General features: G+C 43.8%; 2 protein-coding genes across 2 annotated transcripts; one reads left to right on the top strand and one right to left on the bottom strand.

The window, feature by feature from the left end:
* The first annotated feature begins 2,669 nt into the window (after positions 1 to 2,669).
* Positions 2,670 to 6,113, top strand: tnfb (tumor necrosis factor b (TNF superfamily, member 2)). The gene is made up of 4 exons (XM_038305131.1): positions 2,670 to 2,896; positions 2,971 to 3,025; positions 3,109 to 3,168; positions 5,379 to 6,113. The coding sequence occupies exons 1-4, from the start codon at positions 2,708 to 2,710 to the stop codon at positions 5,822 to 5,824; spliced, it is 750 nt and encodes a 249-aa protein (XP_038161059.1). The 5' UTR covers positions 2,670 to 2,707; the 3' UTR covers positions 5,825 to 6,113.
* Positions 6,114 to 7,412: 1,299 nt separating this feature from the next.
* LOC119796520 (gamma-aminobutyric acid type B receptor subunit 1-like) lies at positions 7,413 to 21,236 on the bottom strand. The gene is made up of 6 exons (XM_038305121.1): positions 21,078 to 21,236; positions 17,460 to 17,553; positions 11,873 to 12,000; positions 10,485 to 10,613; positions 9,902 to 10,045; positions 7,413 to 9,061 (listed from the first exon to the last, which is right to left on the bottom strand). Exons 1-6 carry the CDS (start codon positions 21,219 to 21,221, stop codon positions 8,777 to 8,779), a joined length of 924 nt encoding a protein of 307 aa, XP_038161049.1. The 5' UTR covers positions 21,222 to 21,236; the 3' UTR covers positions 7,413 to 8,776.
* Positions 21,237 to 21,959: the final 723 nt, after the last annotated feature.

Below are 21,959 nucleotides of genomic sequence, written 5' to 3'. Positions count from 1 at the left end.
TCTGATGATCTTAGATCAGACTCTGATGATCTTAGATCAGACTCTGATGACCTTAGATCAGACTCTGATGATCTTAGATCAGACTCTGATGATCTTAGATCAGACTCTGATGACCTTAGATCAGACTCTGATGATCTTAGATCAGACTCTGCTGATCTTAGATCAGACTCTGATGACCTTAGATCAGACTCTGATGATCTTAGATCAGACTCTGATGATCTTAGATCAGACTCTGATGATCTTAGATCAGACTCTGATGATCTTAGATCAGACTCTGATGATCTTAGATCAGACTCTGATGAGCCTGTGAAGGAGCCCAGGATGCCGCTAATAACGGAGCGTTTGAACCAATCAGAGGACGGGACCTTATCAGATCACACACCGTCCTCCAAAGGAGAAATCAGCAAACTGTAACCGTTAAACCAAATTCTGGTTTGAAGACTTTTATATAAAATCTGAAACAAAATCCCATGAAGCTCAGAGAAAGAATGTTGTAAAAAGTCCCAGTCCTCCCAGTTAATCCCATTCCCAGGATAAAAGGCTCCCAAACACTGACAGACTGTAGCTTTAAGCTCTTTGTTTCTAATCAAGTTTGGTTTGATTTCACCAGTTTTCAAATAAAGCGTTAAACTCCTTTAAAGATCAACATGACATCACAAACATGATGGCGTCAGATCATGGCGCCGGGTCCTCCTCTCTGAAGGCTTCTTTGAGTTATTAACCTTAAAAACAGCAAAGTTAGTTTGTTTTATAGTTTATTTCTGGTAGAGCTGGTTCCACTAAGGCTGCAATGATACGTCTATAAATACAGATAAAAACCTCAGGATTTAATGCAAAATGAAAACATTAAACCAAATCATCAGATTTAGCCTACACCTTTATTTTGAAATTCACAGGACAGGAAACTAGAGTGAACAGGTGATCTATTGATGATCTATTTTAGAGGAATATTGTTTTTATGCTTTTCATACCTGATAAAGCTTCTAGTTAGAGTGGCTCAGGTTATCCTGATCTATCTCTATAGTTCTGCTGCTATAGGCTTAGACTGCTGGAGGACATAGGGACCCCTTTTTCATCATTCTGCTTCATTCTATCTCTATTCTCCCACTCTGCAGAATCTGTTAGTTCAATCTCTAACGTTCTGCTCTCTCTGCTTTTTCTCATAGTAGCTTCGTCTGGTCTGTTCCTGTTTGGCTGTGACTCCATCCTGGAGAGAAATATCAGCTGTGCTGCTGCCATCAACACCTTTGTTTCTAGATGTTGGAGCTTGGCCTGTTTTCCAGTGTAGTCCTGTTTCTCTGACTGTGACTAACTGGATTTGCTCTCTTCATCCTCTGACTTAGACATATTTTGTCATTTTACACAAGTGTAAAACAAAAAGAAATTTCATTTGGAAACAGCTCTTCTCTAAAGTTGAAAAACAGTAAAAAAAAATCTATAAAAACAGTAATTTAAACATATTACTGTAAATTTACAGTTCTAACATTTTGTATTTATTTATTTCATATAATGATACAACATAATAATATAATAAAATACAATATAACCCATTTTACACAACACCATCATCCCACAGCATCTGATGGGCAAACTGGAACAACTGGGCTTCAATACACCCCTCTACTATTGGCTGCTAGACTTCCTCACCAACAGACCTCAGTCAGTCCGGGTCGGACAGAACCCGCACTGACTGGTTCTGGTGTGGAGGCTGCAGCGCCTCAGACTGAAGAAGGTGAGAACAGCAGAGAGGATCATGGGGGCTCCTCTTCCCTCCATTAAAGACATTTCATCCCAGCGCTGCGTGTCCAGAGCCCGTGACATCATCAATGACCCCTCACCCTGCCACCATGGACTGTTCTCCCTGCTGCCCTCTGGGAAGAGGCTTCCCAGCATTCAATGCAGGACCAGCAGCTTCTTCCCCACCGCCATCACACTGATGAAACCAAACCAAGATTTATATTAAAGCTGAACCTCCAGATCAATTAGTGTTTTTGTTTTTTCTCCCAAACTGTTTACATTTGGTCACTTTATGGATGGAAATGTTAATTTACTGTCTGAAAGCTGTAAAAAACAAAATGTAGTTTAATATATACTGGACTTGTATAAAAATAATATCAGTTTATCCAAGTCTAAGATTGAGTTCAGAAAGTGAAATGGAAAAGGACCAGAAGAACCGGTTTGGAGCTTCTGATTGCTTCATCTAAATGAAACAGAAAGCTGCCAGATTTTGTTTTCCAGCTCAGCAAAACTTCCAGAGGATTTTTACATTTAGACCCAGATCTGATCAGATGGTTGCAGAACTTTAAATCTGATCCTTCAGTTTGTTTGATTCTGTAGTAAATCAGTAATTCTTGATGTCAATAAGACCCCCCCCCCCCCTGCATGGCCTGGCCTATCATTCACAGATCATTGGGAAGGTTCACATGTTGAAGCCTCTAGTTTAAAACCTTGTTTTAAAAACTGCGTCTGAAGCCGCAGATCCTGCGACGCTCCACACTGAGAAATTCTGTGACTTCTCTTTCCTTTGCTTGTTTCTCTCCGCGGCGCGAGCGGCTGCTGCAGCTGCGGCCTCTCCACTCAGTGACATAACTGGAGTTTCCCTTCTGCAGGAACAGCCTCCAGAGCATAAATACTAGAGGCCGCCTGGCAGAGGTTCAGTCTAACTGTCAGACAGGCGGAAGCTCAGAGGCTGATTCAGACACAGACGATGACGGGCTACAAAATCACAGCGGGAGACGTGGAAGCAGGGCCTCAGGGCAGGATGGAGGTTCTGGTGGAGAAGAAGCCGTCCACAGGGTGGATGTGGAAGGTGTTTGGGGTGCTGCTCCTACTGGCCCTCAGCATTGGAGGAGCCCGGCTCTATGTGTGGTACCAGCTGGAGCGATCAGGACCAACAGTAAGTCTGAGTTTAACTCTGCAGAGGTTTGGTTTCTGGTGCTTCTCTTTAATCTGAGCTTTTCTAACCTCCAGACCGGCTCAGAACACACAGCAGCTCCAGTCATCATGGACTCTGATGTCACCACAGGTGAAAATCACCTCAGTTTGATCTAAATCCACAGGAAGCTTAACCTGAGATGATCTGAGCTCATTGTGTCTCCTTCTCCTCAGGGACCCATTCCAAGCTGAGGGAAATCAGCAGGAGGGCGACGGCCGCCATCCATTTAGTCGGTGAGTCAGGCCCTACTTTAGCCTAGCCCTCCGGCCTAAGCCTAGCCCTCTGACCTAAGCCTAGCCCTCTGACCTAAGCCTAGCCCTCTGACCTAAGCCTAGCTCTCTGACCTAAGCCTAGCCATCTGACCTAAGCCTAGCCCTCTGACCTAAGCCTAGCCATCTGACCTAAGCCTAGCCCTCTGACCTAGGCCTAGCCCTCTGACCTAAGCCTAGCCCTCTGATCTAAGCCTAGCCCTCTGTCCTAAGCCTAGCCCTCTGTCCTAAGCCTAGCCCTCTGATCTAAGCCTAGCCCTCTGTCCTAAGCCTAGCCCTCTGACCTAAGCCTAGCTCTCTGACCTAAGCCTAGCCATCTGACCTAAGCCTAGCCCTCTGACCTAAGCCTAGCCATCTGACCTAAGCCTAGCCCTCTGACCTAGGCCTAGCCCTCTGACCTAAGCCTAGCCCTCTGATCTAAGCCTAGCCCTCTGTCCTAAGCCTAGCCCTCTGTCCTAAGCCTAGCTCTCTGACCTAAGCCTAGCCCTCTGACCTAAGCCTAGCCCTCTGATCTAAGCCTAGCCCTCTGTCCTAAGCCTAGCCCTCTGTCCTAAGCCTAGCTCTCTGACCTAAGCCTAGCCCTCTGATCTAAGCCTAGCCCTCTGTCCTAAGCCTAGCCCTCTGTCCTAAGCCTAGCTCTCTGACCTAAGCCTAGCCCTCTGACCTAAGCCTAGCCCTCTGATCTAAGCCTAGCCCTCTGTCCTAAGCCTAGCCCTCTGATCTAAGCCTAGCCCTCTGTCCTAAGCCTAGCTCTCTGACCTAAGCCTAGCTCTCTGACCTAAGCCTAGCCCTCTGACCTAAGCCTAGCCTTCTGACCTGAGCCTAGCCCTCTGACTTTAGCCTAGCCCTCTGACCTAAGCCTAGCCCTCTGACCTAGGCCTAGCCCTCTGACCTAAGCCTAGCCCTCTGATCTAAGCCTAGCCCTCTGTCCTAAGCCTAGCCCTCTTTCCTAAGCCTAGCCCTCTGATCTAAGCCTAGCCCTCTGTCCTAAGCCTAGCCCTCTGACCTAGACCTAGCCCTCTGATCTAAGCCTAGCCCTCTGTCCTAAGCCTAGCTCTCTGACTTTAGCCTAGCTCTCTGACCTAAGCCTAACCCTCTGACTATTGCCTAGCTCTCTGACCTAAGCCTAGCCCTCTGTCCTAAGCCTAGCCCTCTGACCTAAGCCTAGCCCTCTGACCTAAGCCTAGCCCTCTGATCTAAGCCTAGCCCTCTGATCTAAGCCTAGCCCTCTGTCCTAAGCCTAGCCCTCTGTCCTAAGCCTAGCTCTCTGACTTTAGCCTAGCCCTCTGACCTAAGCCTAGCCCTCTGATCTAAGCCTAGCCCTCTGATCTAAGCCTAGCCCTCTGATCTAAGCCTAGCTCTCTGACTTTAGCCTAGCTCTCTGACCTTAGCCTAGCTCTCTGACTTTAGCCTAGCTCTCTGACCTAAGCCTAGCCCTCTGACCTAAGCCTAGCCCTCTGATCTAAGCCTAGCCCTCTGATCTAAGCCTAGCCCTCTGATCTAAGCCTAGCTCTCTGACTTTAGCCTAGCTCTCTGACTTTAGCCTAGCTCTCTGACCTAAGCCTAGCCCTCTGACCTAAGCCTAGCCCTCTGATCTAAGCCTAGCCCTCTGTACTAAGCCTAGCCCTCTGACCTAAGCCTAGCCCTCTGATCTAAGCCTAGCCCTCTGACCTAAGCCTAGCTCTCTGACCTAAGCCTAGCCATCTGACCTAAGCCTAGCTCTCTGACTTTAGCCTAGCTCTCTGACCTAAGCCTAGCCCTCTGACCTAGGCCTAGCCCTCCGACCTAAGCCTAGCCCTCTGACCTAGGCCTAGTCCTCTGACCTAAGCCTAGCCCTCTGACCTAAGCCTAGCCCTCTGTCCTAAGCCTAGCCCTCTGACCTAAGCCTAGCCCTCCGACCTAAGCCTAGCCCTCTGACCTAAGCCTAGCCCTCTGACCTAGGCCTAGCCCTCTGACCTAAGCCTAGCCCTCCGACCTAAGCCTAGCCCTCTGACCTAGGCCTAGCCCTCTGACCTAGGCCTAGTCCTCTGACCTAAGCCTAGCCCTCTGACCTAAGCCTAGCCCTCTGACCTAAGCCTAGCCCTCCGACCTAGGCCTAGCCCTCTGACCTAGGCCTAGTCCTCTGAGAGCCACCTGTGGGACCTGCAGAGACTAAGTGTCTTCCATCTTTGCAGGTAAATACGACGAGGATGACAGGAAGCCCTCTATCGAGTGGAGGGACGCTGTGGGCCAGGCCTTCTCTTTGGGGGGCCTTCATCTGCAAGACAACCAGATCATCATCCCAGAGAGAGGACTGTACTTCGTCTACAGCCAGGTGTCCTTCAGGGTGTCCTACAGTGAGGACAAGCAGGGCCTGTCGTCCCTACAGCCCCTCAGCCACCGGATCTGGAGTTCCTCCACCTCCGTGGGGAAGCCGGTGTCCCTGATGAACGCCGTCAGGTCGGCGTGTCAGAACCTGCAGGAGGAGGACGGGCTATCGGGCCGCGGCTGCTACAGCACCATCTACCTGGGGGCCGTCTTCCACCTGAACCGAGGAGACCGGCTTTGGACGGAGACCAACCAGCTCACTGAGCTGGAGACCGAGGAGGGGAAGACCTTCTTTGGTGTCTTTGCACTTTGAGTCACTGCTGTGATCACCAGGGAGCGTACCTGAGCACGCTTTCACACCTTGATTCAGACGTAGAAATGCTAACATCTCCATGGAGATGGACCCAGACTTTATTAACTGTACCAGTTGAAACTTTATTTCTGTTTTAGGCACTTTTTGTTTGTATTTATGCCGACATGAGGCTGTAGGAGCAGAAAGCTCCTTCCTTATTTTAAACATTTATTTATTCATATTTATTGGTATTTAAATCTGTTTATTATCATGTTTTGTATAAATAAAAAAGCCTGAAAAGCAACAAAAAGAGAAGTTTTTTTCTGAGACCACAGAGAACCCCCCCCCCCCACACACACACACACACCCAGTCGGTGAAAGTTGCTTGAAATTCCTCCCCAGCCAGCGAATTCTTCCCTCGTTAGGAGGGGAATTTCCTGCTAGCTTTCAGCCGCCTGCTGGGTCAGGTGGAGGCCCAGAAGCCTCAGCCCTGATCGGGTTTTCCGCGGCGACGCCCCCTCACAGCCCACACACACACACACACACCCTGCAACCTTCCAGCTGTAACCCGAGACAGCACAGGAAGCTGTGTGTGTGTGTGTGGGGGGGGGGGGGGGGTCATGGGACTGCACCACAGCTGGTCTGCATCGTCATCGAAAAACCCTTTTCAGACAAACACTCTGGGAGCCATTTGTCTGCCCCCCCCCCCCACCTACTACTAACACACATCATCAACCTCAGTCAGAATCACCGCAGACATCTGGCGCCCCCTGGTGGGAGCAGCCAAGCAGCAGCAGACAGCTTTTAAAGTGGAAAAACAAACATTTTATTCATGTTAGCTACATGTTACCACACACTTTATCTGAAGTATATCAACATTTAGATACAGTGAATACAAATATCTCCAAAGTTTATTAGCATATATGTGTTTAATAATAAATGGTTTCTGCATCCCTATGACACACGACCCGACAGGAGGCCTGTTGGTTTGCAGGCCCACTGAGCTCAGAGGAAACATCCATCATGGTTCAGGATGGAGCTCACCAACAGACCAGAGAACTGAACCTGATCCGTTCATCAGTGCAGCTTCCACATTTAGACCTGAACAAATCCTCATCATCTTCCTTCATCTCTTTCCTTCAAACATTTACAACAAAATAGAACAAATAGTTATGATTCTCTGCAGGAAAACGTGTTAAAAAGCTTCATTAACAGATTCACGCAGTCTGGGGTAGATGCTGCTCTGCCCACGTTACAACCACACACCTCAGGACACTTATGGGCTGTAAGTGACAGACCAGATCAGACCAGTTCAGACCAGATCAGACCAGTTCAGACCAGTTCAGACCAGATCAGACCAGATAAGAGCAGTTCAGACCAGATAAGAACAGTTCAGACCAGATCAGACCAGATAAGAAAAGTTCAGACCAGATCAGACCAGTTCAGACCAGTTCAGACCAGATTAGACCAGTTCAGACCAGATCAGAACAGTTCAGACCAGATAAGAACAGTTCAGACCAGATAAGAACAGTTCAGACCAGTTCAGACCAGATCAGACCTGTTCAGACCAGATAAGAACAGTTCAGACCAGTTCAGACCAGTTCAGACCAGATCAGAACAGTTCAGACCAGATAAGAACAGTTCAGACCAGATAAGAACAGTTCAGACCAGTTCAGACCAGTTCAGACCAGTTCAGACCAGTTCAGACCAGCTCTAACCAGTTCTGACTAGATCAGGTCAGCACAGAACAGAACCAATGTCTTGTTAAGTAGAACCTTGCTTAATGGTTCTGATCTTCAGTCTACATAAGGTGGTTCTGACTGACTGAAGCTCTGGGTTCCAGGGCCCACATGGCGCCGCTCTCTTCCCTCATTTCTGATTGGCTGATCAGAGGAAACGTGTTAAAATCAACAGATCAAGCTCTGCAGGGTGTCTCGGTGTTTGAGGGATCAAAGCATTCAGGTTTGCTGAAAGTTTGGAGGGTTTATTGATCAGAATAAGAGGTTTTTATCTTTGGTACAAAGAGGAGTGTTTGGTCGACCCGGTGGGCTCAGGTCCTGATGCCGAATAAGAAGCTTTTTGTATTTCTACACAAACCTCTAGAGCTAGAAACTCTAGAACCCATTTAGAACCGTGATATTTGGTAGATTAGAACCTACAGACATAGCGATTGGACCTGATGATGTTCTCTGGTCTCAGGGTGAGGCTGTTATGAAGAACGGGGTCAGAGGTTCCAGTAGAAGTGGACAGGTATTGTCTTCAGAGTTTGGGGCCACAGATGGAAAAGCTTCTATCATCACTAATCAATCTCAGGTTAGAAGACGTTAAAAACACAAAGAGCAAACAGACTGAAACCATCAGAAACTTCCTGAAGCTCTAATTATTCTGTCCATCCATAAAAAGCTAATCGTTGAGCTGCAGTCTGAAGATGCGGATCCCTGACCTTTCAGGTAAGGTGATGACATGAAGCACAGCGACCCTGGACATCCCAGCTCAGCCGCTCTTCACTGGATCGCTGCGCGAAATCTGTACAGTTCCTCCTGGAGGGTGAACAAAACGTCACACAACAAGTCCAAGACGAGTCAGATCAGATCTTAGAGAACAACAGAAACATCCACTGCATGTGGAGCTCAGTCACCAAACCCCTCCGACCAAACAGCAAAGAAACATCCTTAAACATCCCCGCTCCTCAAAGATACAATGGAGGGGGCTGAATGTTCACATGACCCCCGCGGGTAAAGAGGACCCCCGCAGGTAAAGAGGACCCCCACGGGTGAAGAGGACCCCCGCAGGTGAAGAGGACCCCCGCAGGTGAAGAGGACCCCCGCAGTCCAGACGTGATGGACACTGTCTCTGTGTGCTATGTTTGGGTGGTGTAACCTCCTGTGCTTTCCTTCCAAACAAGGTGACTGTTCCAGTTTATGCTTCATGATACCCCCGACCCCCCATCCCACCCCCACCCCCCCATCCCGCCTACTTGTACAGCAGCGGGATCTGGCTGTTGTGACAGTGGTTGCGGCTCATCTTGCTGTCAGCTGGGTAGAGACTGGAGGAGTTAGAGAAGGATGGCGGCAGCGAGTGATTGTCTGAGGTGGGGTGAGAGTACCCCGGAGGGGGCAGCAGAGACTTGGGATCGGTGTGAGACGCTGGAGGAGGAGTGTTGTGGTTCTGGTTCTGGCCTGAGGTGGGCTGGCGGCGGTTACGTATAGCTTGTCGCTCGGCCAGCTGGTTGCGAAGGGCAGACACCCGCTCCTCTTTCTGCAGAAACACAATGAGGAGAGCGTTTAGTTTACAGGCACCAAAAAGCAGATCTTTGCTTCATCTTTGATCTGAAAAGTTATAAAACGCGAGAACAAGTTAAATAACCTTCAGGTTTATATCAAACAGGAGAGGAATCCAGCTGGATGAGCAACCAGAACAGGGCTTGTGCACGCCCTCGCACTATAGGCGCTAATAGGCGTTCCCTCTCGGGAGCGGGAGCAGGGTTGTACATGTGCATTTTTTTTTAAGTGAAGAGGGTTTTTGTTTTTTTATCCTCCCCAATACCTTTAACCTTTTGAAGACATAGATCTTATTTTAAATAAACCACATTTAATAGTTTTAACTTTTTCCCAATTGGAGTTATTTTATTTTTAATTATTATCATGATTTCTTCTTTTGGGAATATTTGCTAAGTCATTAGATTCTGGTCGTGGGCTGGACGCCGTCTGGATGGAGTAAAGAGTAACAGTAGAGAAGCTGCAGAGAGGTCTGGTAAACTACGACTCTGCTTCCTGGTCTGCAGCTATTTAAACTCCTCCTTCTCACACCGTTTCCGGGGGCGATGAGGTCGACTCGACCCGCGGCTTGCTAGCTAGCCTGTTAGATCTTCAGCTCTGCAGACTCTGCAGACTCTGCAGCTCTGCAGACTCTGCAGCTCTGCAGACTTTGCAGACTCTGCAGACTCTGCAGCTCTGCAGACTCTGCAGCTCTGCAGACTCTGCAGAGCTGCAGAGTCTGCAGACTCTGCAGCTCTGCAGACTTTGCAGACCCAGTCCAGGTCCAACATGGCTGCCTGAGCTGCCTCAGGGTGGACCTGAGGGAGTGAAGTGTCTTCACCTCCTGGATGATCTTCTGCAGCTCCCGGTTCTCCCGCTCCAGCTGCCTGGACTTCTCCTCGTCATTGTTGTTGGTGGACGACCCGGTCTTCAGAGTGTCCTGCTGCTCCGACTGCCATTCGCCGCGGGTGATGAGACGCCGCATCTGCACCGCCGAGGGAAGAGGAAGTCAAACAAAAAGCTCAGAATCCATGGAAACGCTTTTCCACACATTGACTAAAAGGCCACGCCTCCTGCAGGTTCACTGCTGACAGGTTAAAGCAGGACCAGGCCGCCTCCAGGTCTCCTCCTCCTGTCTAAACTAGAATAAATCTCTAATTTGATGCATTCTGCAGAATCTCCACATTTAGCTGCGGTTCTACACCAGAAAAACTAAGCTGGTTTTATTTACGTTTTGGCAGCAGCTTTACATCAAGCAGCTTCAGCTTGTTGTTGGAAACAACTTGAGACAAATGGAGACATCAGGCAGAGAGACGCACTTTGATCAAATGTTGAGCTGAACTTTGCTCTGACAGGTCTGACCTTCTCTGAACTGAACTGTGACTAGCAGAGAGTTTCTCTCATGTTCTCAGGGAATCAGTCACCTTCGGTACAAAAAGCACCACCAGAGTGATGTAGGCGGAGAAGACGATGGCCAGGGAGGCGAAGGCAAAGGAGGCGTCCTGCTGCGAAGACAGGATCATGGTCACCGGAGCCGTGATCAGGCACAACACCTGCAGGAGCAGAGGGAGGAGGGGTTGGAGATCACATCCATCAAACCAGCATCAGGAAGCTCCGCCTCCTGCAGACTCCATTACGCCTTCATTAAGATGAAACGTGGGAATCATTAACACTTTGAACTTGGCTCTGACTGCAGCAGAAAAGCAGCACAGTTATCGTCAATCATGAAGAATGAGAGATAAATTTATTTAATGAGCGTTTAGTTTAAGAAGGTTGATGCTGAGGAGATCTTCCAGAGCAGCAAAACATCTAAACTCCTCTGGAGTTAAAGGAAAAGTTTGGTCAAACTCAGAATCCAAACTTCTGAAAGTTCTTTAAATCTGAAATGATTCCATCCTGTTCAATAAATGATCAGTGTTTTTAATTCAGAGTAATTTTCATGTGAATGTGCTTTACTGGAGGCATCCATGTTTGTCAAAGAACACTACTGCCACCTACTGGTTAGTGACGTCACGATGCGGTATCGGCTGTTGATCAAGTCCCAGTGCTGTATCTGGTGTTTGTCACAACGCGCTATTATCCAAGTCATCTTGAAAACATTCTTCTTCCAAATGTTGGCTACATATTACGGGTTTTTTCTCTGGCCAGAAGTTCGATGGCAAATCCTCCCTCTTCAAGTTGGCGATCCAACGACCAACCCGTCCGTGGAGGATCAGGAATCAGAAAGGTGGAATAACTCTTTGTTTCACTTTTACCCGATGTATTCCAGCATCCAGCTGCCATGCACGTGGGCATTGTCAGTTTCACTATAGCTCTGGTGAATTTCAATGGTGAAGTCCTCTGGAAACCTTCAATAATTGTTGTTGATTGCAGATGTGTCTAGTAGTTGCCATTGATTTAGCTTGGAAAGCGGGGAGAATGGCGCTAGGCTTACCGCACCGTGACGTCACTGCTGGAAGATGGCAGGAGGGAGGGGCTACTATATGTGGGCAAAAATGGCCGCTCCCAGACTCAGTGATCGTGATGAAAACATTATTTTACTGATTAACGCTAAATGCATTAAATCACTGTGACCCTAACCTCTGCAGGGAAGCTCAACCACAGGCGGCTGAAGCCGCTTAGCGACAGTGAAGCTATGCTAACTCTCCCCTCTGATGGCGTCTTTCAATCGGTTTAAATGTCTTCCTGCAGACTTGGCTAGAAAGGTAAGGACAGACTGACCCATGGAAGAACTATCAGACCTTAGTTCTGTAAAAAGGACCTTATTGCAGCTTCACTGCAGCAGCAGAGACCGTATTCCAGTTGGACTTACAGCCACGTTGTAAATGGCCATCCCCACGGCTCGATGGTCGTTGATCTTCTCTGTGGAGACAGACTTGGTCTCATAGGCCAGGAAAATGCCCAGCAGCAGCAGCAGACCCTTATAGCCGTAAACCACGCCTGCAGGGAGAGGAGCAGCGTTCAGAGCAGGAAGTGGATTCAGTCTACCTGTTTACCTGTTTACCTTTAAACATTAGGAAACAGGGATAGATGCATGAATATACATTTATTTTTAATACTAGTTGAACATTTAACCATTAAAATATGTCTGCATCAGAACAGTCAGTTTTTTCCTGATGGTCTCGGTGGCGTCGAGGTGAGTTTAACCGTTTCACCTGAACATCATGGATCATTAGCTGCTCCTGCAGAGACTGCAGACTTAATTTATTAAAACTGAGTTTTAATCAGTGGAAAGTGGAAGCGAAGGTGAACTGATGTCTGATGCTGCTGAAGATATTTTCACTTTTACAGAAACTCTGCGTAGCTTTGATCTTTTAAGGATTATCAGCTTTATTACATTTAGATAGATGTTCTCCATCTACCATGTTAGACAATAATAAACACAGATGCTAATAGTGAGAAAATTACATCATTATGTCCAAAACACCCAAATTATTTTAGAAATGATTCCTAAACAGACAGTAAATCATTAATTTGATGAAAATGATTAAACAATCTATTTTACTTCACTGTTATTTATAAAGTTACGTCACATTCAGTTCGTTCAGACAGATTTAGTCGATTCTTTATGTCTAATTAATCTCAAAGATGCTAACAGGAGAAATGCGAAAAAAGAAAAACATAAATTTCCTTAATAAACAGTGAATAAAATGTGTTCTTTAAAAAATATTCATTTTACTAATTAATTATGTTAAAGAAAATGATCTGAATCATCTAAGCCTTCAGCGGGATGTTAGATCCAGTTTCAACCAGGTTATTTAAGGAGGTATTCGCTTTAACCAGGTTATTTAAGGAGGTATTCGCTTTAACCAGGTTATTTAAGGAAGTATTCGCTTTAACCAGGTTATTTAAGGAGGTATTCCCTTTAACCAGGTTATTTAAGGAGGTATTCGCTTTAACCAGGTTATTTAAGGAGGTATTCGCTTTAACCAGGTTATTTAAGGAGGTATTCCCTTTAACCAGGTTATTTAAGGAGGTATTCCCTTTAACCAGGTTATTTAAGGAGGTATTCGCTTTAACCAGGTTATTTAAGGAGGTATTCGCTTTAACCAGGTTATTTAAGGAGGTATTCGCTTTAACCAGGTTATTTAAGGAGGTATTCCCTTTAACCAGGTTATTTAAGGAGGTATTCCCTTTAACCAGGTTATTTAAGGAGGTATTCCCTTTAACCAGGTTATTTAAGGAGGTATTCGCTTTAACCAGGTTATTTAAGGAGGTATTCCCTTTAACCAGGTTATTTAAGGAGGTATTCCCTTTAACCAGGTTATTTAAGGAGGTATTCCCTTTAACCAGGTTATTTAAGGAGGTATTCGCTTTAACCAGGTTATTTAAGGAAGTATTCGCTTTAACCAGGTTATTTAAGGAGGTATTCCCTTTAACCAGGTTATTTAAGGAGGTATTCGCTTTAACCAGGTTATTTAAGGAGGTATTCGCTTTAACCAGGTTATTTAAGGAAGTATTCGCTTTAACCAGGTTATTTAAGGAGGTATTCCCTTTAACCAGGTTATTTAAGGAGGTATTCGCTTTAACCAGGTTATTTAAGGAGGTATTCCCTTTAACCAGGTTATTTAAGGAGGTATTCGCTTTAACCAGGTTATTTAAGGAAGTATTCACTTTAACCAGGTTATTTAAGGAGGTATTCCCTTTAACCAGGTTATTTAAGGAGGTATTCCCTTTAACCAGGTTATTTAAGGAGGTATTCGCTTTAACCAGGTTATTTAAGGAGGTATTCGCTTTAACCAGGTTATTTAAGGAAGTATTCGCTTTAACCAGGTTATTTAAGGAGGTATTCCCTTTAACCAGGTTATTTAAGGAGGTATTCGCTTTAACCAGGTTATTTAAGGAGGTATTCCCTTTAACCAGGTTATTTAAGGAGGTATTCCCTTTAACCAGGTTATTTAAGGAGGTATTCGCTTTAACCAGGTTATTTAAGGAAGTATTCGCTTTAACCAGGTTATTTAAGGAGGTATTCCCTTTAACCAGGTTATTTAAGGAGGTATTCCCTTTAACCAGGTTATTTAAGGAGGTATTCGCTTTAACCAGGTTATTTAAGGAAGTATTCGCTTTAACCAGGTTATTTAAGGAGGTATTCCCTTTAACCAGGTTATTTAAGGAGGTATTCCCTTTAACCAGGTTATTTAAGGAGGTATTCCCTTTAACCAGGTTATTTAAGGAGGTATTCGCTTTAACCAGGTTATTTAAGGACGTATTCGCTTTAACCAGGTTATTTAAGGAGGTATTCCCTTTAACCAGGTTATTTAAGGAGGTATTCCCTTTAACCAGGTTATTTAAGGAGGTATTCGCTTTAACCAGGTTATTTAAGGAGGTATTCGCTTTAACCAGGTTATTTAAGGAAGTATTCGCTTTAACCAGGTTATTTAAGGAGGTATTCCCTTTAACCAGGTTATTTAAGGAGGTATTCGCTTTAACCAGGTTATTTAAGGAGGTATTCCCTTTAACCAGGTTATTTAAGGAGGTATTCCCTTTAACCAGGTTATTTAAGGAGGTATTCCCTTTAACCAGGTTATTTAAGGAGGTATTCGCTTTAACCAGGTTATTTAAGGAAGTATTCGCTTTAACCAGGTTATTTAAGGAGGTATTCCCTTTAACCAGGTTATTTAAGGAGGTATTCCCTTTAACCAGGTTATTTAAGGAGGTATTCGCTTTAACCAGGTTATTTAAGGAAGTATTCGCTTTAACCAGGTTATTTAAGGAGGTATTCCCTTTAACCAGGTTATTTAAGGAGGTATTCCCTTTAACCAGGTTATTTAAGGAGGTATTCGCTTTAACCAGGTTATTTAAGGAGGTATTCGCTTTAACCAGGTTATTTAAGGAGGTATTCCCTTTAACCAGGTTATTTAAGGAGGTATTCCCTTTAACCAGGTTATTTAAGGAAGTATTCGCTTTAACCAGGTTATTTAAGGAGGTATTCCCTTTAACCAGGTTATTTAAGGAGGTATTCCCTTTAACCAGGTTATTTAATGAGGTATTCACTTTAACCAGGTTATTTAAGGAGGTATTCCCTTTAACCAGGTTTTTTAAGGAGGTATTCCCTTTAACCAGGTTTTTTAAGGAGGTATTCCCTTTAACCAGGTTATTTAAAGCTACAGTGTGTAATAATTACAGGCATATAAATTCAGAAATTTAATATATTATACATAACTATGTTATTTATCATCACCTATGAGCTCAGCCTTTTAACCATAACATTTGCGTTGCCTTAGAATTCGTTATTTATAATTACATAGGAGCGGGTCTCGCAGCCATGGAGGCTGACATCTTTGCGCTACGGCAGTGCAGAGGCAACAAACTAGCGATTGCGAGATCTCCCATGACGCTCGAAAATAACTACGGCAAGTTGAGAGAGATGAACTGAGACGGTACTGAACAGTAGATGGCAGTATTATGCCTGAGAAGCGTTTAGTCTGCCTGAAACCAAAGAAGAAGAAGAAGCAGGTATACTGCGCCTCAGTAACAAGAAAGGTGAACAAGGCGGCAGGCGTGAGTGACTTTGCAAACTGTTTGGCACTGTGTGGCCAAACATCAGACGAATGGAGGATCATGCCTACTCTGTATCACAACGAAAAGCGGCGGACACCGAACCCCCGTCATCTAAGAAGCGGAAACACGACGAGAATAAACGCAAGAGTGACAAGAAACGACAAAAAACACGGATCAACATTGGCACGGCATTTCCACGATGGAAGTCACTGATGGAGGAAAAAGGTTTTCAAAGTGACGCTCAAGTTGCCAGTTTTCTCTTGGACAGGTAATTAATCCTACACACACAATTGTCTAATATCACTGCAGTTTTTGGAGTACAGGATGCTCAGACCTGTCTAAAACAATAACATGCTGCGTGATGATGCTGTTACTCTCCAGTATACTTATTCAGCAACGTCCCTGACGTTTCACAGGTAATGATTCAGTAATTTTCTGTAAAATAATTTTCTGGATATATACCTCGGTTACTTCTCTCCGGCTCCTTTGGAGATCTTCAAGCCTTTCCTCCTCTGCTCTCACCCCGCTGGCACCCCTCCCTCGCCTGGCCCCAGCTGCACGCTCACCCCGCCCTCTCTGCCCTCTTCCTTTCCCTCTTCCTTGCCTTGTAACCCCCGTGCCACAAACAAGACTTGGACTCTGTAAACGGGGAATATATATTCTTCCAGCGAACACAATCTCGCTGTTAAACTAATGACTACAATTCCTTCGTCTGTTTATATCACCATGCAAAGCAGCTCACCAAGACGTCACAACGACGTAGAAAAAATAACGGGTATATTTATTATCTTAAGTCTACATGAAATCTATACCCTACACAGACTAATGAAATACTATCTGTAAAATTATCTATGTAAACAAACCTCATCACTTGAGAAGGTAGGTGATGCGGACGTCGTGGAAGACATTTTGTCCCGTAACGCTCGCCGTACTGTTGGGGGGGAGAAGCGGTGGGGGGGAGATGTTCATGTTGCTGCAGTCTGCAGTCTGACCGCTAGATGTCGCTGAAAATTACACACTGTAGCTTTAAGGAGGTATTCCCTTTAACCAGGTTATTTAAGGAGGTATTCCCTTTAACCAGGTTATTTAAGGAGGTATTCCCTTTGATCTCCTCCTCCATTCTAGATGTGATTAATCTATCTCTGTTACAGGGATATGTACCTAAAGCTTTTAAGGTTGCTGGAATTAAACCTCTGCTTAAGAAACCGTCTCTTGACCCAGATGACTTGGTCAATTATAGACCTATATCCAATCTTCCTTTCTGATCTAAGATTCTTGAGAAAGTAGTTGCCAAACAAGTTTGCGATCACTTCCACCATAATGAACTTTTTGAAGAGTTTCAGTCTGGCTTTAGAGCTCATCATAGCACTGAAACAGCTCTGGTGAAAGTCACTAATGATATTCTCATGGCCTCAGATAATGGACTTGTATCTGTGCTCGTCCTGTTGGATCTTAGTGCTGCATTTGATACAGTTGACCATAATATTATTTTAGAAAGACTTGAATATTTTGTTGGAATTAAAGGAACAGCACTAGACTGGTTTAAATCTTATCTATCTGATCGATTTCAGTTTGTTCATGTTAATGACAGATCTTCCTCATGCTCCAGGGTTATGCTGGTGAGGATTCTCAGTCATCCAGGTCAAAGTCATTCCAGAAAAGTCGTTTCTCTTCCATCCAGGAAACTTTTTCAATTCAAAATGTCAGAAATGGCGTTTAGTTCCAGGCTACAACAAGCCTTAACAAAGATGGCTTCCTTCCCTCTCAAACCACCAATTTTCTTTGTCCAAAAAGGACAAATGGGTTAGTTTAGGACTAAGGTATGAATTAGGTTTAGGCTTAGGTTAGTCAAAGTGTCCATGAGGATAGTGACAGCAGGTGTGTGTTGCTCCACATACCGAGCCACGTGTTCATCTTCTCTGAGCTGCAGTGCTCCAGCAGAGGCTGGATCAGGACGTCCAGATCCTCCTTAGGAGCCTCCTTAGTGAACCTCTGATCCCAGAGAGACACAGCATTATGAGCAGCAACAATCCGATTCATTTTCACACATCTAGAATGTTTATTTCTGGAAGTAACGGCCCAACACACATGAATGAGGAAAAGTTAGAATTACACAGCAGATATCTGACATGTTCGTTTTCCATAGAAGGAACATATTTAAAGATATCTGAAATAGAATATATGTTAAAACGGCCACTTAAAATAAGAAACCATTTGTAGATATCTGAAATGTAGATCTTACTAGTACAAATTTGATTCCAGAGTACATCAAATTAAATTTCTACTGGTAGAAATGTAATTAGTGACATCTAGAATACAATTCTGACCAGGAGTATTTTAATTGGGACTAGGTAGAATGCTTTAGTGCTATCTATGATAGAAATGTGACTAGGTAGAATGCTTTAGTGCTATCTATGATAGAAATGTGACTAGGTAGAATGCTTTAGTGCTATCTATGATAGAAATGTGACTAGGTAGAATGCTTTAGTGCTATCTATGATAGAAATGTGACTAGGTAGAATGCTTTAGTGCTATCTATGATAGAAATGTGACTAGGCAGAATGCTATAGTGCTATCTATGATAGAAATGTGAATAGGTAGAATGCTTTAGTGCTATCTATGATAGAAATGTGACTAGGTAGAATGCTTTAGTGCTATCTATGATAGAAATGTGACTAGGTAGAATGCTTTAGTGCTATCTATGATAGAAATGTGACTAGGTAGAATGCTTTAGTGCTATCTATGATAGAAATGTGACTAGGTAGAATGCTTTAGTGCTATCTATGATAGAAATGTGACTAGGTAGAATGCTTTAGTGCTATCTATGATAGAAATGTGACTAGGTAGAATGCTTTAGTGCTATCTATGATAGAAATGTGACTAGGTAGAATGCTTTAGTGCTATCTATGATAGAAATGTGACTAGGTAGAATGCTTTAGTGCTATCTATGATAGAAATGTGACTAGGTAGAATGCTTTAGTGCTATCTATGATAGAAATGTGACTAGGTAGAATGCTTTAGTGCTATCTATGATAGAAATGTGACTAGGTAGAATGCTTTAGTGCTATCTATGATAGAAATGTGACTAGGTAGAATGCTTTAGTGCTATCTATGATAGAAATGTGACTAGGTAGAATGCTTTAGTGCTATCTATGATAGAAATGTGACTAGGTAGAATGCTTTAGTGCTATCTATGATAGAAATGTGACTAGGTAGAATGCTTTAGTGCTATCTATGATAGAAATGTGACTAGGTAGAATGCTTTAGTGCTATCTATGATAGAAATGTGACTAGGTAGAATGCTTTAGTGCTATCTATGATAGAAATGTGACTAGGTAGAATGCTTTAGTGCTATCTATGATAGAAATGTGACTAGGTAGAATGCTTTAGTGCTATCTATGATAGAAATGTGACTAGGTAGAATGCTTTAGTGCTATCTATGATAGAAATGTGACTAGGTAGAATGCTTTAGTGCTATCTATGATAGAAATGTGACTAGGTAGAATGCTTTAGTGCTATCTATGATAGAAATGTGACTAGGTAGAATGCTTTAGTGCTATCTATGATAGAAATGTGACTAGGTAGAATGCTTTAGTGCTATCTATGATAGAAATGTGACTAGGTAGAATGCTTTAGTGCTATCTATGATAGAAATGTGACTAGGTAGAATGCTTTAGTGCTATCTATGATAGAAATGTGACTAGGTAGAATGCTTTAGTGCTATCTATGATAGAAATGTGACTAGGTAGAATGCTTTAGTGCTATCTATGATAGAAATGTGACTAGGTAGAATGCTTTAGTGCTATCTATGATAGAAATGTGACTAGGTAGAATGCTTTAGCGCTATCTATGATAGAAATGTGACTAGGTAGAATGCTTTAGTGCTATCTATGATAGAAATGTGACTAGGTAGAATGCTTTAGTGCTATCTATGATAGAAATGTGACTAGGTAGAATGCTTTAGTGCTATCTATGATAGAAATGTGACTAGGTAGAATGCTTTAGTGCTATCTATGATAGAAATGTGACTAGGTAGAATGCTTTAGTGCTATCTATGATAGAAATGTGACTAGGTAGAATGCTTTAGCGCTATCTATGATAGAAATGTGACTAGGTAGAATGCTTTAGTGCTATCTATGATAGAAATGTGACTAGGTAGAATGCTTTAGTGCTATCTATGATAGAAATGTGACTAGGTAGAATGCTTTAGTGCTATCTATGATAGAAATGTGACTAGGTAGAATGCTTTAGCGCTATCTATGATAGAAATGTGACTAGGTAGAATGCTTTAGTGCTATCTATGATAGAAATGTGACTAGGTAGAATGCTTTAGCGCTATCTATGATAGAAATGTGACTAGGTAGAATGCTTTAGTGCTATCTATGATAGAAATGTGACTAGGTAGAATGCTTTAGCGCTATCTATGATAGAAATGTGACTAGGTAGAATGCTTTAGTGCTATCTATGATAGAAATGTGACTAGGTAGAATGCTTTAGCGCTATCTATGATAGAAATGTGACTAGGTAGAATGCTTTAGTGCTATCTATGATAGAAATGTGACTAGGTAGAATGCTTTAGCGCTATCTATGATAGAAATGTGACTAGGTAGAATGCTTTAGTGCTATCTATGATAGAAATGTGACTAGGTAGAATGCTTTAGTGCTATCTATGATAGAAATGTGACTAGGTAGAATGCTTTAGCGCTATCTATGACATCTTGACATCTGTAATGTTATATATTTATCTTTAATATCTGAAATAGTAATTATGAGCAGCAGTAACTCATCCTCGTCAGAATTCGTTTTAGATAAGAAGAATGTTTAGATATATGGAAGTAAAAGCCCAACACACATGAATGGAAAACATGACATCGTTTGTAAGATTTCCATTTCAGATATCTGACATGTATAAGTTAGATAGGAAGAATGTTATCTGATCATTTTGACTAGGAATAAATGCATTTGAGACATCTGGAATATATATTCAGTCAAGCTAATTAACCTCAAAATGGCCACTTAAAATTTGTAAAGATTCCTACGTATTTGAAAGTTTATTCATTCTATTACAATTATATTTTTGGCAGCCTGAAATGTAGTTTTTGCTAGCAAAAATGTATTTTAGGATATCTATAAGTAAATTTTTGACTAGTAGGAATGTCTTTTTAACTAGGAAGAATCTTCTTTCAGAGATCAACAAATGGAACAATAGAGAGGGCAGCGCTTCTAATAAATGTCAAAACGGCCTGCCATAGAGGGAGGGAGGCCTAAGACAGCTGAAAGCCCCCCCATAGAAATGGATCAATCTAATATCAGCAGATATCTGGAGACTGAAGTAAAACTTCATTCCAACGTTGATCAAAGCGCCGCTTTTTATCTCCCATCATAAACTGAACGGAAACTTTTAAAACGAGGTGTTTGAATAAAGAAGAAAAACGTCCTTCAGATGATCACAGATCATCAGCCTGCAGCCTCTGAGGCGGCGGCGGCGGTGATGTCATCAGTGTGTCGTACTCTACCTCCACGGTGATGTGCAGAGGATCCACGATCTGCCAGATCATGAGCGACAGGAAGTCGATGGCCAGGAGCACTCCCACTGTGGAGTAGAGTTTCCACGGCTCCAGGGGCGGCTGTGGAAACACAAAGACAGGAGTCAGCAGCATCAGAGGACATCAGGACGAACGTCCCTCTGCGTGTCCTATCCAGGCCTCCGTCCGTTCTTCTTAGGAATAAGCTACATATCGGGGACTTCTTGGTACTTGTGGGGACCAATGATTGGTCCCTATGTCCTCAATGGACTAAACTGTTCCTCCCTCCCAGTATTCCCAGTCTCCCCCTCAGCCTCAGCACTGGTCTCCATCGATTCCAAGGGAAACCAGATGTTGCAGTAGCTCCTGCAGAGGCTCCTTCGTCCAGCTGTTGATGCTGGAGGCAGGAAGGGTCTCCTGTAAAGGTCTGTCTGAATCAGGGTCGATAGTTTTGTGTTTTCTAAAATGTTCTGATGGATCTAGATAGTAAAATCTAGATCTTCTGACTTTAGGTGGAACAGTTTAATAAACACCACCTGGTTTCTTGATGTTCTTGATGCTGAAGATGCAGACATGATGAGCAGATCTTTGATAGAAACCCTTCAAATGAACGAGCCTCAGCTTTATGATGAACAAAACTATTTTCATCTCAGATTGAAGCAGCTGAGATGATTAATCCAAGTGGGATTATGTGCTGGGTTGCACATCCCTCTAACAGCCACCAGAGGGAGCAATAGAGCCCCATGCAGCAGGAAGATGCTGAAGGTCTCCAGTCAACATGAACTGGAGGAATAAACTGTTGGGTCCCTCTGGCTTCCTGTGAGGCAGACCGGCTGCTCTGTGTCCTTCACACCAGCCTCATGTTAGACCTAT

The sequence above is a fragment of the Cyprinodon tularosa genome, unplaced genomic scaffold, assembly GCF_016077235.1.
Source record: "Cyprinodon tularosa strain WSP-4 unplaced genomic scaffold, ASM1607723v1 ctg1149, whole genome shotgun sequence".
Lineage (NCBI taxonomy): Eukaryota > Metazoa > Chordata > Actinopteri > Cyprinodontiformes > Cyprinodontidae > Cyprinodon > Cyprinodon tularosa.
This window is presented reverse-complemented; position numbering and strand designations above follow the sequence as displayed.